General features: G+C 44.5%; 1 protein-coding gene across 1 annotated transcript in view; it reads right to left on the reverse strand.

Moving 5' to 3' along the window:
• Positions 1–18,068, reverse strand: part of SAE1 (SUMO1 activating enzyme subunit 1) — a 73,927-nt gene that overhangs the window by 6,664 nt on the left and 49,195 nt on the right. The window contains exon 7 of the mRNA XM_082677858.1: positions 5,262–5,406. Within this exon, the coding sequence (XP_082533984.1) occupies positions 5,262–5,406 (145 nt within the window). The remainder of the gene's footprint in view (positions 1–5,261; positions 5,407–18,068) is intronic.

The following is an 18,068-nucleotide window of genomic DNA, read 5'->3' on the forward strand; positions in this document are numbered from 1 at the left end:
AATCTATTTCTATACATGAGCAATGAACATCCTTAAAATGAAATTAAGAATTTGATTTACAATAGCATCCAACAGAATAAAATATTTCAGAATAAATTTAACAATAAATGTGTAAAACTTATACTCTGAAGACTATAAAACATTGTTGAAAGAAATAAAAGACTTAAATAAATGGAAAGATATCCCCAGGTTCATGGATGAGAAGACTTAATATTGTTAAGATGGCAATACTCTCCAAATGTTACTGGGACAACTGGGTCTCTAAAGGCAAAAGAATTAATGTAGACCCCTACTTCACATCATGTACAAAGGTTAATTCAAAAATGGATCACAGATCTAAATGCAAAAGCTAAAACTGTAAAACTCTTCAGACGGGAACATACATGTAAAAATGGGGGAAAAAAAGATAAATTATATTTCATAAAAGTTAAACATTTCTACTTTAAAGGATACTATCAGGAAAGTGAACAGACAACCCACAGAATGGGAGAAAATTTTTACAAATCATGTATCTGACAAAAGGACTTGTATCCAGGGACCCCTTACAATTTAACAATAAAAAGATAACCCAATTTAAGAATGGGCAAATGATCTAAATAGACATTTCTCTAAAAACATACACAAACGGCCAGTAGGCACATGAAAAGATGCTCTACATCATTAGTCATTAGGGAAATGCAAATCAAAACCACAGTGAGATGCAACTTATTACCCACTAACACTGAAACAGACAGACAATAACACTTGTCGGCAAGGATGTGGAGAAACTGGAACCTGGATAAAGTGCTGGTGGGATAGTAAAGTGGTGTGCCCACTGTGAAAGAGAGTTCAAATTGTTAAACAGTTACCATAAGAGCCATCAATTCCACCCTTTGGTATACATATCCAAGAGAAATGAAAACTTATGTTCACACAAAAACACATGAATGTTTATAGTGGTTTTACTCATAATTGCCAAAAACTGGGGACAACCCAAATGTCCTTCATCTGGTGCATCAACTGTGGTACATCCATACAGTGGACTACTACTCGCAATAAGAAGAAATGAGCTATCGATTCGTACAGCGTGGATGAATCTCAAAGGTATTAGGCTAAGGGAAAGAAGCCAGACTTGAAAAGACTACACATGCTGTATGATTCCATTTATATTACATTATTGAAAAAGGCAGAACTACAGGGATAGAGAACAGGTCAGTGGTTGCAGGTAGGAAAGGGACTGATTACTCCAAGGCAGCATGAGGGAATTTGGCGTGTGTGTGTGTGTGTGTGTGTGTGTGTGTGTGTGAGTGACAACACTTTTCTGTATCTTGTTTGTAGTGGTAGTTACATAACTCTGTGTCTTCATAAAATTTTATGGAACTTTAAAACAAATAACTCACAGAACTGCATAACAAAAAAGAATAAATTTGACTGTATGTAAATTAAAAAAATAAAACCAAAACACCATGAGGAAACAAGAACAAATTTCACTGTATAAGTCTAAATAATAAAAACTAAACAAGAAAAAAACAAGCATCATCTCAAGACATAATCAGACAAGTTCAGAATATGGGATATTCTACAATATAACTGGCCTGGACTCCTAAAAAAAAAAAAAAAAAAAAAAAGGCGGTAAACTGTTCTAGATCAGGAGTTGGAAAACCTTCTTTGTAAAGAACCAGACATTAACATTCTGCTTTAAAGCCAAATAATTTTTTGGCTTTATAGGCCATATGGTCTCTGTTTAAACTCTTTGTAAAAACTCTACAAAAGCTGTCACAAATAATACACAAATGAGTAGGTGTGGAATAAAACTTTATTTACAAAAGCAGGTGGCAAGCCACAGTTTGCCAACTCCCAGATTAAAAGCAGCACAGAACCAAATGCAACAGATGAACTCTGATGCATTCTTAAGCATCATGTCATCATTCTGCCCCCTCCCCAAAATAAAAAAGCAAAATATTAACAACTGAATCTAACTGAGTGGTATATAGATGTTTACTACTGTTCACTATTCTTTCCGTTTTTCTGTGTGCTTGACATTTTTCATATCATTTTAATCTGTGTATTTGCATTTGCTCTGTAATATTAACTCTCTAATGCCTTTCCAATTTCTCTTTCTTATAAATATGATAATGAATATCTTCTGTACATAAGTATTTGCTCACATTATTTCTTTCGGGTATATTCTCATTATCAAGGAGCAGAATTACTGGGCTAAAGAGGGAACACTTAAATGACTCTCGATACTTATTTCCAAACTGCCTCCTTAAAAGGCTGTACCTTTTCCCATCATGCTTACTAACAATGAATATGTTTTTTTAATCTACAAAGAATTTTTTTTGATTTTACATATTCTCTGATAGAAAATATATAAGAAAATATAATAACAAATTCAGTGATTTTCTCTGGTTAATGGAATTATGAGTAATTTTCATTTTCCTCTTTTTCAATTGTTTTTTATAACTTTTATAAAATTTTTAAAGGTTACTTTCCATTCAGTTATTACAAAATATTAGCTATACATGGTGCAGCCAAAAAAAATAAATAAATACTGGCTATATTCCCCGTGTTGTACAATACATCCTTGAGCCTGTCTCATACCCAACAGTCTGTGCCTCCACGCCTCCTCATTTTCATCTTTGAATTTATTCCACACTATCTGATTTTTCCATAATATATGTATATTATCTCTGAAACTTAAAAACCAGTAAGTTCACAAAAGGACAAATATTGTATAATTCCACTTATACAAGATACGTAGAACAATCAAATTCATAGAGACAGAAAGTAGAATAGAGGTTACCAGGGGCTGGGGCAGCACAATGGGAAGTTAGTGCTTGACAGGGACAGAGTTTCAGTTTGGGATGATGAAAAAGTACTGGAGATGGATAATAGTGACAGGTGCACAACAATGTGAATGTACTTAATGCCACTGACCCGTCCATTTACGAATGGTTAAAATGGCATAATTTATGTTGTGTGTATTTCACCACAATAAAAAAAATTTTTTAAAACAGTAAAAGTTATATTACACGTACAAATTATGAATGTTCATCGTAAGTGTTTATAATAGTGAAAAACTATAAATAACTCACACACCCACCAATAAGGTAATGGCTAAATAAATAACCATCTGGCAGACAGTGAAACATTATGCAGCACAAGTGAAGTTATGGATCTGTATTTGTGACACAAACAAGTCCATGATATGCTGGAAAAAGAAGGCTATCACATGAAAAGTACAATATCATCTTGATATTTAAAAAGAGAAAAAACCTGAAAAAATACACATACTGATGTCTGTGAGGCTAAACCCCCAAATGAAACCCCAAGTTAGCAGTGGCCACTTCTCACTGGAAGGACTAGGGATGATCCTTTTCTTCCCTTTTATATTTGCTGCCAATGGGCATCTGTTACTTTCATAATCAGAAAAGCAATAAAGCTCTCTGAAAAGAGAATAAATAACCTAACATGAAGGGACAGGACAAGCAGCTCACAGACAGATGAGGGAAATGGAGACTTGGGCACAGCTTTCCCTACTCAAGTAAGCACACCCTGCTCGGAGCTGGCAGTGGGTAATTTGTGAGAGTAGCTCAGCTGCCAGACGGCAGCTCATTTCCTTGCCGCATCCCTATCCCATCTCCACCAGCCTCATCTCCACCAGCCACAGACGGACTTCGAGAGGCCGTCAACCACCTCTTACTTAAAAGGCAATAGAGAGGGAGCGCCTGAGCACACGAGGCGTAGTCACGGGAAAGTGGTTTCTGCAAAGGGGTAGGGAGACACACTTTGGAGAGGAAACTAGTCGGCAGCTAGTCCGGCTGTTAGCAGTTAGGCTGTGGCTTTCTCCTTCTGGGAAGTGGGGCCTCTGCCACTGGCTGGCGATGCAGAGGCAGGCCGTTCATCACTCTAAACACCCAAATCAGTCACTCAGCGGCACGCTCAGGCCCGGCACGCAGCACTGGGTGTGCTCGGTGGCCCTGCGGCCTGGCTACGTCTACTGAATCTGGAGCCCTGCAGAGCCTGCCCGCCTCCTGCCATGAAGGGCAGAGCAGGCACCACTTGCTCCTCCACTAAGAGAAGTGTGCCTGCTGTTAGCCCGAAACAGGGACCCCATCCCAGCCTGCAGTGTCATCAGCCCCGACCTCCCAGTGCTAATTTACAAAAGCACCTTGTAGACAGCTGCCTCTTTCTGGTTGAGGGCCCGGCAGGGGATTCAAAGCCCACTGCCGGTCTTAAATCGGCTGAGGTTTGCTAGTGTCTAAGTGAGGATCCCAGCCACGAGTGAAGAAGGAAAGGACTAGGGAACGAAGGGACTCTGATCACTTTACTGCTGAAAGGGAACCAAGGTACTGTGCTGTTACCAGCGATTAGCAGTGTGGTGAGATCTTGGTTGGCTACTTACTAAAACCTTGGACAAGTGACTATCTTTCTGAGTCTCAGTTTCTTCATTTAACTGAGAAGAAAATAATAATACACACTTCGAGGATTACTGTAACAATTAAACGTGGCCGTGTTGGTGAAGCACAGAAAGTCTTCAATACGTGGTGCTGTTGTTATTAGCTGTATAACCTCATACTAGTCACTGAACTTCTCTGAGCTCTAAATTAACTTTTCTTCTCCTATAAAATGGGCTGTTGTCAAGAGAGAGCATGTACAGAAAGCAACTACCACAATGCCTGGTATTATAACAGCTGCTCAGTAAATTCTAGCCATCATTATTACTGCTACAAGCTGGAGCACAGCAAAGCAGTTTAGGGAGTCCCCCAAATACACCGAAAGAGAGTGAGAGTAATGAGATGACCCCAGAACTCCTTGGAAGGGGTCCCTGACCCAGTCTCCCTTTGGACCGATCCAATCAAATCCTAAACCTGACTGTGTATAAGAGCAAAAGACTGGTCGCCTAAGGTGAAAGCATCCCAGCACCTAAGGGTGAGGACACTGGGAACAGGGATGCCTTTGCTGCTGAGGGTATAAACTGATAGGTCATCAATGGAGGGCAATGGGGCAATATCTACCAAATGATAAACCCATTCTTCTGACCCCGCCACTCCATTTATCGTGCAGTTATACCTGCACACATACAAGGTCACCTCGATTTTTCATATGCTGCTGTTATACCAACAGAAGGACAGAGGGCCACAGGAGGTGGCAGAATGTGACAAAGGAGGCTCTCCTCAGGGCTTTCGGTCTAATAACGCATCTCCCCAAATTAAGGCAAATACTGAAAACAGACATTTATCAATCCAGGCTAAACTGTGATAAGTACTGAGACCAACCTGACAAAGTCTTCAGGAAGCAGGTCAGGATTAACACCCAGGGAGTCAAGCACATCGTTTCGAATCTGGAGCAACAACTCAGAATCTTCCCCGAAGGTATCAGAATTAGGATCTCTTCCTTTATCTGTGCGGAACTTCAGGAGCACTGGGAAAGGAAGAAGACAGGTTAAAAAAGCAAGTCTTTTCACAACCTACAGACTGGGAGAAAATATTTGCAAATAATGTGACAAAAATGGCTTAATTTCTAAAATATACAAACAGCTCATACAACTCAACAACAAAAAAACAAACAACCCAATCGAAAAATGGGCAGAAGACCTAAATAAACATTTCTCCAGAGAAGACATACAGATGGCCAACAGGCTCATGAACATCGCTAATTATTGGGGAAATGCAAATCAAAACTACAACGAGGTACCACCTCACACAGGTCAGAATGGCCATCATAAAGAAAATCTACAGGGCCTCCCTGGTGGCACAGTGGTTGAGAGTCCGCCTGCCGATGCAAGGGACATGGGTTCGTGCCCCAGTCTGGGAAGATCCCACATGCCGCAGAGCGGCTAGGCCCGTGTGCCACGGCCGCTGAGCCTGCGCGTCTGGAGCCTGTGCTCCGCAACGGGAGAGGCCGCATCAGTGAGAGGCCCGCGTACCGGAAAAAAAAAAAAAAAAAAAAAAAATCTACAAATAACAAATGCTGAAGAGGGTGTGGAGAAAAGGGAATCCTCCTACACTGTTGGTGGGAATGTAAACTGGTGCAGCCATTATGGAGAACAGTGTGAAGCTTCCTCAAAAAACTAAAAACAGGGCTTCCCTGGTGGTGCAGTGGTTGAGAGTCCGCCTGCCAATGCAGGGGACGCAGGTTCGTGTCCCGGTCCGGGAAGATCCCACATGCCACGGAGCGGCTGGGCCCGTGAGCCATGGCCGCTGAGCCTGCGCGTCCGGAGCCTGTGCTCCGCTACGGGAGAGGCCGCAACAGTGAGAGGCCTGCATACCGCAAAAAAAAAAACTAAAAACAGAGTTGCCATATGATCCAGCAATCCCACTCCTAGGCATATATCCAGACAAAACTATAATTCAAAAAGATACACGCATCCCTACGTTCACAGCAGCACTATTCATGATAGTCAAGACACGGGAACAACCTAAATGTCCATCGACAGATGAATGGATAAAGAAGATGTGGTATATATATATATATATATATATATATATACACACACATACACAATGGAATACTACTCAGCCATAAAAAGAATGAAATACATGGTGCAGTGGTTAAGAACTCACCTGCTGATGTGGGGGACACAGGTTCGAGCCCTGGTCCAGGAAGATCCCACATGCTGCGGAGCAACTAAGCCTGTGCGCCACAACTACTGAGCCCACGCGCCACAACTACTGAAGCCCGTGCACCTAGAGCCCGTGCTCCACAACAAGAGAAGCCACCACAATGAGAAGCCCGTGTTCTGCAACCAAGAGTAGCCCCCGCTCGCCGCCACTAGAGAAAGCCTGCACACAGCAACGAAGACCCAACGCAGCCATAAATAAATAAATAAATTTATTTATTTTAAAAAAATGAAATAAAGCCATTTGCAGCAACATGGATGGACCTAGAGATTATCATACTGAGTTAAGTCAGAAAGAGAAAGACAAATACCATATGATATCACTTATATGTGGAATCTAAAATATGACACAAATGAACTTAATCTATGAAATAGAAACAGACTCACAGACATAGGGAACAGACTTGTGGTTGCCAAGGTGTTTGGGGGAGGGAAGGATTGGGAGTTTGGGATTAATAGATGCCAACTCTTATATACAGGATGGATAAACAACAAGGTCCTACTGTATAGCACAAGAGAACTATATTCAATACCCTGTGATAAACCATAATGGAAAAGAATATGAAAAAGAATGTCTATATATGTATAAATGAATCACTTTGCTGTACAGCAGAAATTGACTTTTTTTTTTGCATCACATCTCTATTGGTGAATTCTCTTTTAAAGACTAGGACCATCTGCAAAAACAATATCAAGACAGCAACTAAACACAGACTAGTGGAAAGTATTAGAATTGAGGCTGACATAAATTAGCAATGATTATGGTACTATCATTTTATTTATTTATTTAAAAAAATTTTTTTAACATCTTTATTGGAGTATAATTGCTTTACATTGTTGTGTTAGTTTCTGCTGTGTAACAAAGTGAATCAGCTATATGTATACATGTATCCCCATGTCCCCTCCCTCTCACCCTCCCTATCCCACCCCTCTAGGTGGTCACAAAGCACCGAGCTGATCTCCCTGTGGGATACAGCCGCTTCCCACTAGCCATCTATTTTACATTTGGTAGTGTATATAAGTCAATGCTACTCTCTCACTTCGTCCCAGCTTACCCTTCCCCCTTCCCGTGTCCTCAAGTACATTCTCTACGTCTGTGTCTTTATTCCTGTCCTGCTCCTAGGTTCATCAGAACCATTTCTTTTTTTTTTTTAGTTTCCATATATATGTAACACAACATTTTAAATCAACTATACTTCATTCAATAAAATAAATTTTTAAAAAAGCAAGCCTTGGGCTTCCCTGGTGGCGCAGTTGTTGGGGGTCCACCTGCCGATGCAGGGGACACGGGTTCCTGCCCCGGTCCGGGAGGATCCCACATGCTGCAGAGCGGCTGGGCCTGTGAGCCATGGCTGCTGTGCCTGCGAGTCCGGAGCCTGTGCTCCGCAATGGGAGAGGCCACAGCAGTGAGAGGCCCGCATACCACAAAAAAAAAAAAAAAAAAAAAAGCAAGCCTTTTCATAATAAATAAATCTTTATAGATGTTGATAATTAAACACATTTTTTTTTCATTCTGCAGGAAGTAGTACATTAATTAAAATGTGGGGGCTTCCCTGGTGGCTCAGTGGTTAAGAATCTGCCTGCCAACACAGGGGAAACGGGTTCAAGCCCTGGTCCAGGAAGATCCCACATGCCGCGGAGCAACTAAGCCCATGCGCCACAACTACTGAGCCTGCGCTCTAGAGCCTGCGAAACACAACTACTGAGCCCACGTGACAGAACTACTGAAGGCCGCGTGCCTAGAGCCCCTGCTCCGCAACAAGAGAAGCCACCGCAATGAGAAGCCCGGGCACCGCAACGAAGAGTAGCCCCCGCTTGCCGCAACTAGAGAAAGCCCACTTGCAACAACAAAGACCCAATGCAGCCAAAAATAAATAAATAAATATACATATATATAAAAATATAAATGTGGGCCAAGTGAAAGGTAATACTTTTCATTTATTCAACAAATATAGTCAGAAAGGTAATCAAATATTGCAAAAATGACTAAAATTACTGTGATGAGTGCCATGACAGTAAAACAGAGGATGTGACATCCTCTATAGGGTGCTGTCAAGTAAAGGTTCCCTGAGGAAACAACATGAGTGAAGTATGTGTGGGCCTGGGAAGAAGGGTAGGAGCAACTTCCAGCAGAGGGAAAAGGCCCTATTATGACCCAGAAGAGAGGTCAGGTGGAGGAGGCATGCATTCTAGGCATCAGTTCAAAGGATGAACTGCTTCAGCCAGAAAGGCCAGCCAAGTGCTCAGACTCATCAGACAGGCAGATCATTACAAACAAAAACTCCCTTACTTAGTACAACCATTATGTCAACCTCCAGAAACGGACAGTTTTGTTTTGGATGTGAACCAGAGGAAAGGTTCAGATGATGGCAGCAAATCAGCAGTACGGTATAACAAGACCCTAACAAGGCTTGAAATTGTAGCGCAAACGAAAAGACACAGGCAGGAGCAGAAGACCGATCAAAATACAAGCACCTTCTACTGCCACAACACCTTGTCTGGATGTCCACTGCAGGCTGTCTGGGTGGCATTCTTGTTCCCCACATGCTCCCCAAGGCAGGCGGACAGTCAGCCTGGAGCCTCATCTCTAGGGCAGTCCTCCTCCCACACCACACAGGCTGTTTCAGAGCAGAGGTAGAGATGGGTAGATCCCCGGGTGCCCTGGGATAGCCCCTCACACTCACAGTTCACAAACTGCTTCCATTTACGTTTCATCAGCATTTGCTGACTGAAAAAGTGAACTTATCCAGCAAGTTACACTCTCTCTCAGTACAAGGGGCTCTTCCCTAAAAGATAAGGTGGCCTGAAAACTCAGGCAATTGTTGCGAGGCTCTTTAAAGACGCAAGTATTTGGAACTTGCCCCAGACTAAGGAATCACTGTCCTTCTCTTTGTTTTCTTAAGACTCACAAACAGTTTTGATGATGAGCAGTGCGGTGAGAACCGCCCTCCAAGAAGCAGTAGGAATTCATTCATTCACCAGTACGAGCGAGCATTCAGTGTGCACGGCTGACCTACGGGCCAAAGGTCCGATGGTGAGCAAGGGAGTCTTGGTCTCTGCAGTCTGAAAGCGATGGCGGGCGAGGATGGGGAATTTAGGGGTCAAGATAGATGGCTCCACTGAAGCCTGAGAGAAGTTCATAAATGGGCTACACAGTGTTCTGAGAAGATCCCAAAACATGGAGGCCCAGGTAAAAGAAGACGCAAGCTGCTTCTGGGCTATGCTTTTCTCAGTGCTGGCGTCCGAGGAAGATCGCTTGTCATGTCCCCAGCATAGGGCACTGCACATCAGAGGTTTTCTATTCTTTATCTTAAAAAGGTTCCAGAACACCTGTTTTGAATACTGTTTGTTGTCTGGGAATGTTACTCTCCTCTCGTTTTCAAGAACACAGCTTCTACAACCCTCAATTCTACCTGACCACTTGGCAGACAACTCAAAAGTGATGACAATTTGGTTGCTGGCTAACACAGACCTGCCATCACCTAAGCTCAACTTCTAACTTTGCAGATGTGTCAGTGGGATTCCAATTTGGAGTAAACAAATGCAATCAAGCAAGCATTTGGGGACAGGGTGGAGAAAAGACTGCAGAAGTGGCAGGTCATCACTGTTTACACCAAGCCTCTTTTCCAACAATGTCTGGTGAAGACAAAGGAACGTGGAAATCTGCTAGTCCAGTCAAAAGAGGATACTCCGAGCGGACTGTATCGAATGTCAGCGCTAATTCTGTCAATCACTCTTGAGATGGACCCAGAATGTGCATCAGTGTTGCCCGAGCAGATGACGGAGGCAGTGCCAAGGGCAGGCCGCTTGTAATGCACAATCCGAGGCCCAGTGGCAAGCACGTGGGAACGGAATGAGGCTGTTGGACAGCAGCAGGAGTCCCGCCCTAGCTGCCTCCTGTGCAGTCCTCTTATTTCTGTGTCAGTGGGACAGAAGCACCAACTGTCACAAGGGACAGAGGAGAGAGGATCATTTTTTCAGCCCTCACCACAAAACTTTTCATCTTTTGGTTATGAAACACAGCTCTTGAAGCATACTCAAACAATTATAACAACTGCAAAACAAGCAGTGCCTACTCTATGCCAGGCACCATTCTAAACCTTTTACATCCACGATACCCAGGGAGGTAGGTAGGTCCGAATGCTCTTCCTACTTTACAGGTGAGGAAACTTCAGTTCAGAGATTGAGCGGCTTCATCAATGGGACCGCCAACGAGTAGTGGCATAGAAATGCTAATGCTGGCATTCGGAATCCGTGCTTCTTGATCCAGGAGAAAGCCAGGACCATCAGGAACGCAGCCCAAGGATTCCAAGTGGTCTGGCTCTTTGCCCCCCACCTCAGGAAGACTCCTATTCAACAACATTTCTGTGAGATGCATTTTCCTGACGGGGCCCTGCCCTCTCTTAACTGGTCCTTTTTAAATAAATAAATAAATAAATTTATTTATTTATTTATTTATGGCTGAGTTGGGTCTTTGTTGCCGCGCACAGGCTTTCTCTAGTTGTGGCGAGCGGGCTTCTCATTGTGGTGGCTTCTCTTGTTGCAGAGCACGATCTCTAAGCACGTGGGCTCAGTAGTTGTGGCTCACGGGCTCTAGAGTGCAGGCTCAGTAGTTGTGCTGCACGGGCTTAGTTGCTCCGTGGCATGTGGGATCTTCCCAGACCAGGGCTCGAACCTGTGTCCCCTGCATTGGCAGGAGGATTCTTAACCACTGTGCCAGCAGGGAAGCCCCTAGTCCATTACTTTTAAGTTACTAGTTCAGTGGGTGAGAAGTGGACGTGGAAGCCGTATGAAACCTTGCCCATCAATCTTCAGAGGGTAAGACCAGTTTCATCTCAGAAAGAAATAAGATGGCACTCAGAGGAGGAGCAGAGGCAGCCAGCAGCTGGCCCCGCTGTTTCTCTGGGTCCCTTGCCTGTTCCTGGTGCAGGCCGCCTGGACGTGGGCCGGCAGCCTGGCACCATCCAGATACCTTGCTGACCACATCTGAAGACCGCTCAGGGCCTCCGGGAAGGGGGCCAGTCAGTCCGGCCACTTATTTGCAGCAAAGCAAACAGAGGCTGTATTTTGCGCTCTTTTTCTAATGTCAGCACTCCAGTTAGCAGGGGTGGAGGGGGTGTGGGAAGAAGCCCAGTGTTCTAGACGGGCAGCAGCCTCAGAACTGACCCTAGCCCCGGACGAGTTCTCGCTTATTAAATTCTCCTCTTTGTTCTGCTGTCTGCCCTCCCAAATAGCCAGACACACACATAGCACTGTTGACTCTGCATTTCTGAAGAGCACCTCCCCACCAGTTTCCAAATTATGAAACTATTCCATGAAGATCAAATACTGTCAGGGATGCCAAAAGATGACTCATTGAAACATATTAAAACACTGCACAAAATAAGAGTTCCAAACTTGATTAACTTCATCTGCACCTTTTAATTAACTCAGGTTGCAGAAGTCCGGGGGGGATGACATTCACCGCTACGGAGGATAGGCTGGGGTCTCTGCTATAGTTCAGGACTTGCCCATGTAACAGAGAAGACAAACTTTGAAAAGGGGAAACCAAGCACCTTTTCATGGATTAGAAGAAAAACTGCATATGTGTGAATAAACTACTACTTTTGCAAAAAGAAATTAACTCAAATTCAAATTTAATCTGAATCAGAATACCAGATTAGTGTTATAACAGGAATTTGGGAAGCAATGTTACTAATCACTCTATTTCTTTCTAAACATTTCTTATTGCATTTAAATGGCATGATTATATTTAGCATAATCACTAAGGCCATCCAAAGACTCCAGTATTTTTATAGGGAAAAAATGAAATCAATGTTGCAAACTAGCTCCAACCCAATTGCTGTTTCCCAAAACAGTTCAACTGAGACAAAGTCAAATCTATAGAAAATTGCCTGGCTGATGCCTAAAGCTGTTCTGTGCCAGACACCATCCCCACCTCTCTGGAGCTCCCCACCCATTCTCCCCAAAGTGGCTCACTTAATGGCGACTCATTATCTCTGGGAATGGCCTGGAAATCAGATCTACTCCTGGGTGACATAAACTTCCAAGAAAATGAAAAATAGAGTTATCCTCTTAGCCGGTAGCTTATCTGCTCAGGCAAGACGCTAGGTCTCACATTTAGTCAACTGTTCATTCAATGAATACGTAGCGAGCACTGACTCTGTGCTGGGCCCTGAGCTGGGCAGGGGAGAGCAAAATGCACGCTCTGCCTCTCAGAGCGTTTCGTGAGGGTGACAAACAAAAACTACATATGAAATAACAGAAGGTGGGAACTAGAAAAGGAGCTCTGAGAGAGCATGATGGGGTAGAAGGGAGTGGTTTCGCCAAGCAGCCTGCCAAGCTCCCTCCCCAGTGGGCAGAACCACCTCATCTTCACAGGTCCCCCGGCCCCAAATGCTGATCCTCCCTACCTCTCACCCTCAGCACGCTCACACGCTGCTTGTCAGGGCCTGCTGCGCCTTCTCTCTGCAAAGCCCTTCCTAGGCCTGGGGAGCCTGGGAATCCGCAGGCAGCAGCGTGCAGCAGCGAGGAGCACAGCTCTGGATCCCCTATTCTCCTACTTACTGTGACCCTGGACAAGTGACAACGACCCTGAGCCTCGTCTGTGAAATGGGAATCGAAAGAGCACTGACCTTATTAAGGGGCTTAAGGATTAAGGGAACTAATAAACGTAAAGCACCTCGGACGGTGCCAGGTAAGCATCAGGTAAATGGCGCTACTCCAGAACTGCCACTGCTTGTCCGCATCTCCATAGATCCAGGCTGCACGGATGGCCCTTAGAGAAGCTGACACACTTGTTCATGCTGTGATTCCTCATGTGACTGTGTGACCACCACTAACTCAGCAGTGAGCTCGGGGGACCACAGCGCCTCGGCTCTGAACTATACTCTTTATTCTCCGCACCCTGTTCTATCCCTCAGGGTCTTAATCTCAATTTGTGATTTTACAGTCATCTGTGTAAATTCACTTGTACAAGGACTGACTTGTCTCCTCCACCAGATTTTGGTGCTCCGTGGGGCAGAGACCATATCTGTTTTGTTCACTATTATCTACTTAATTAATGCCTAGCACAGGGCTTGCCCCATAGTAGGCCCTGAGAAAGTATCTGTTCCATGGGAAGCTTCAATGTTTGGAGAAGGAAGGAAAATCATCACACGGGTGGGCAGAAGGCTCACAACAAGGCGACACAAGGCCCTCACAGATCCTAACCAGGCCTGCTCTATTACTAATCAAATTGAATGGAGTCCTCAAGATACCGAGGATGGATCTGTTTCTCTTACTAACTATTTACAAACATGCTTAACATGGAATGCCCAGCAAGAAACAAAAAAAAGATACACAGTGTACCACATCTGCCCTCAAGAGGGAAACAAGATAGAAGCCTGGCTAAAGCCCACGGGGGTGAAGCTCAGAGGAGGGACACAGCTGGACTGAGGAAGGCGGGGCATTTCCAGGAAGCCACCATGAGTTCTGTTGGCTCTCAGCCTCCCACCTCTTGCGGCATCTGTCCATGTGCTCAGCTCAGCTCCACACCACTCCCCCCTTCATCCACCTCACTCTTAGTTTTTCCCTTTAATCCAGAAACTTAAAAGTATGCATGTTTATATACTCATTCATTCACTTTTTCATCCACAAACATTTCCTGAGCACCTGCACTCCACCCCCACCGCCTGTGCTGAGCTGTGCTGGGGACCCAGGCGGCAGAGCTCACAATCCACGGAGGGCACTCGCAGAAGCCCCCGTCGTCACCACGGCCACACGATCCTTTGACCTCTTTCTCCAGAGAACTTCACCTCCAGACTGGCCTCCCCTGAAGACTTTTTCTGAAACACCCCTTCTAAGCACCAAGTCCTGGCCACCCTTTCACCTCTCCTATGAAGGCCAGTCTCTGATCTCATCACATATCAGCTCAAAACAGAGAAAGAAAGTTGCCTCCTGTTATTTACAGCTCACTCTCTTCTGAAAAGAACCTGAGGCAGCTGGATGAAAGTGGTTGATGGGAGAAAGGAGAGTCCTACTTCTCAGAAATGAGCTGCCAGTTTTTGCCTACCAAATGAAAGACCACGATTACTCAACCTGAGCGAGAGGTAGAGGGACTGGCTCTGTCACCTAGAGCTGGTGGGAGTGAGAATGCTCACCAAACCATGTGAAGATGTGGTATCGAGGATCTTTACAAAAGGTCATGCTCCTTGGCCAGTGATTTAATTATGTGTAAGCGGTCGCTGCCATGTTATTTATGCGTATTTCAAAAAAATCTGGAAATAATCTCATATCCAATAACACGATGATTACATGAAACATGATAAATTGACAGAATGGAATATTATTCAGCTATTAAAATTATGTTTAAGCAGTTTTTAGTCACATTTTTAAATTTTAATAGCATTTCGGTTTAAAAAAAGGGGGAGCATAAATAGCCTATATTCAGAATGAGCTCTCCTATGTAAAATAAAATAGAATGAATTAGGGCTTCCCTGATGGCACAGTGGTTAAGAATCCGCCTGCCAATGCAGGGGACACGGGTTCAAGCCCTCGTCTGGGAAGATCCCACACGCCGCGGAGCAACTAAGCCCGCGCACCACAACTACTGAGCCTGCGCTCTAGAGCCCATGAGCCACAACTACTGAAGCCCACACGCCTAGAGCCCATGCTCCGCAGCAAGAGAAGCCACCGCAATGAGAAGCCCGTACACCACAACTACTGAGCCTGCACTCTAGAGCCCACGAGCCGCAACTACTGAAGCCCACACACCTAGAGCCCGTGCCCCGCAGCAAGAGAAGCCACCACAGTGAGAAGCCCGTGCACCGCAACGAAGAGTAGCCCCCGCTTGCCGCAACTAGAGAAAGCCCGCGCGCAGCAACAAAGACCCAACGCAGCCAAAAATCAATAAATAAATTAAAAAAAAAAATGAAGTAGGTACAATTGTTACCATCCTCATTTTAGAGGTGGGAAACTGAGGCTCAGGATCACGATGGACTCCAAAGTCAGCACACTTCTAACCTCTATGCTGTACTACCTCCCTGGAAGCCGAGAGAAGACAGAAGATAGGCTAGTTTAAAAAAAGAAAAGAAAAAAGAATATCACTTCAAGTGACCTTAGTTTCCTACCTCGGAGTCCACCAGTTTGGAATAATGCAAACCACCCATTCAGACTCTAGTCTGACCAAATATTCTAGTTCTCCTCTTAAAAAAAAAAAAAAGTCTAATGATTCCCAAGCTTGACTCTCACCTTTAAAGTGGAACATTCTGGACTTCCCTGGTGGTGCAGTGGTTAAGAATTTGCCTGCCAATGCAGGGGACACAGTTCTATCCCTGGTTCAGGAAGATCCCACATGCCACAAAGCATCTAAGCCCGCATGCCACAACTACTGAGCCCACGTGCCACAGCTACTGAGCCCGCGCGCCTAGAGCCTGTGCTCCACAACATGAGAAGCCACCGCAATGAGAAGCACAGGCATCTCAACAAAGTGTAGCCCCCGCTTGCTGCAACTAGAGAAAAGCCCGCACGCAGCAACGAAGACCCAACGCAGCCAAAAATAAATAAATTTATTTATTTAAATAAAGTGGAACATTCTGAAAAGTCTGTAATTTACAAAGAGAACGGGACAAAAACATTCTAAAATGCAGAGGCAGATGATGTAGAGGCCAAGTATGGAGATCGCTGGTCCCCTACGGCAAGGGCCCCTATCTACTAGCTTTGCCAGCCGCACCCTCCGCTTACAGAGCTATTCTGACAAAGCCCTTTCCATTCACACTCACCCTGCCTGGTCACAAGCAGCAGAGAGACAGGGTCTTTTCTCCAGGCCAGCACTTGAGTGGCACATGACCTTGACTCTGGGCATCTGCTGCTCTCTGCCAACTGCTCTTACCCAGGGAAGATGGCACAGGACATTCCCGTGACTGTTGTCTGACAGTCAGAGAAAAGATGTGAGGCTTTAAACAAGAATTGCAGCTGGGCTTGGGGCCCGAGAACAGCTCAAACATAGGCTACTGCGGGGGAGGGGGAGATGTGGGCCTGCAAAGAAGAAAACAAGGCAGGTTGCTGACAGTGTTGCCCATTATTACAATCTGGTCTCGGTGGGCCTGTTTCCCATCTGCAAAAGTGGAATAAGAAAATGTCACAGGGCTCTTGTGAGGTTCAGACTTTAAAAATGGACATAATGCTATTAGTATTAGTAAGGCTAATAATTAAAGTCTGACTGAGCGCTTTGAGAGACGGGGTACTGGGCAATGTTTAAACACTTACTAGGTTTGGTGACAAATGACTTAGCTTCTCCAAGACTCAATCTCCTCCTGTGAAAATGACGTGATCATAGTAGATCTGCTCTCACGAGGGTGCTGTGAAGATGTAATGTGATCACGATGGATACAAAGCACTTAATCAACAATTACTAGTGCACAAGATGTGCCCGGCCATCATTTAATCCCTGTGACCCTATGTGGCGGACTTGGAGTTATGCCTCTTTTTCAGGTTGAGGAGTGGAGCATGAGCCTAACCACAGCTGGTTCTCTGACCAGACTCTACACCTGCTGGCGGCGGTAAAGCCCAGAACTGCACTTATGGGTCACCTCTGCCCCTTCCCTCACTTCTCTTCTCTGCACGGCAGTGCCTTCTTCCTTTCTGAATGACTGTGGTCTGCGTTTTGTGCCTCTGATAAGGCAGTGGCACCAGAAAAAAAACAAACAAAAAAAGAAACACAACAAAACCCACTGCTTTTTTCTTCCTCCCGCTCTACAAATTATTTTTAAACATTTGTGGTTATGACAGTAGCAAATCAACAAGCACTCAGCTGCTGCCCCATTATCGGAACCCATTTCCCTGTGGCTGTCTCTTCCTCAGCAGTTCTTGTCATTGCTGGACACCAAAACACCCGCTGGGGAACGCCGGCCCAAGTGGCAATGGCTGGTTTGCAAAGGTTACAAGTTCTAAAATAAGAAGTTCCTTCTGAAGAGAACTGATCACCCAATCAAGCTGAGGTCTAGAGAGAAAGTCAATTAAAAAAATCATAAAATTTCCCTGTGGTGAGGGCAGGGAAAATTGAGGAAGGAGGAATCAAACTAAGTTTTCTAACAGTAAAAAAGTTACAAAGTGTCTACCATTAAGAAATCTTGAGAGAGAATCCTTGCAGTGATGAGGAAGAATGAGGTACAAAATACTAGAAAGTTCTGGAAGAATACACAAGAAATGGCAGTTTCCTCTGAGGTATCGGAATATTTTTTTTTACTAAGAAGATGTCTTACTTTTACAATTCAAAGAAGGAGAAAATAGGGCTATTTCTAAGGCTCTCCTATACATGATCACTGGGAGGAGATTATCAACATCTCCCTCATTTCTATAAAAGAAAACAGAGGCCACAAGGCAAAGAGGCTTGCTCAAGGCCTGGCAGTATATGATAGAGTGGGACCAAAATGCCTTTCTTTCAAATCCAAAGCTGGAGACATCAAGGTTCTAGTGGCAGGAG

Source organism: Grampus griseus (genome assembly GCF_964374135.1).
Source record: "Grampus griseus genome assembly, chromosome: 19".
Taxonomy (NCBI): domain Eukaryota; kingdom Metazoa; phylum Chordata; class Mammalia; order Artiodactyla; family Delphinidae; genus Grampus; species Grampus griseus.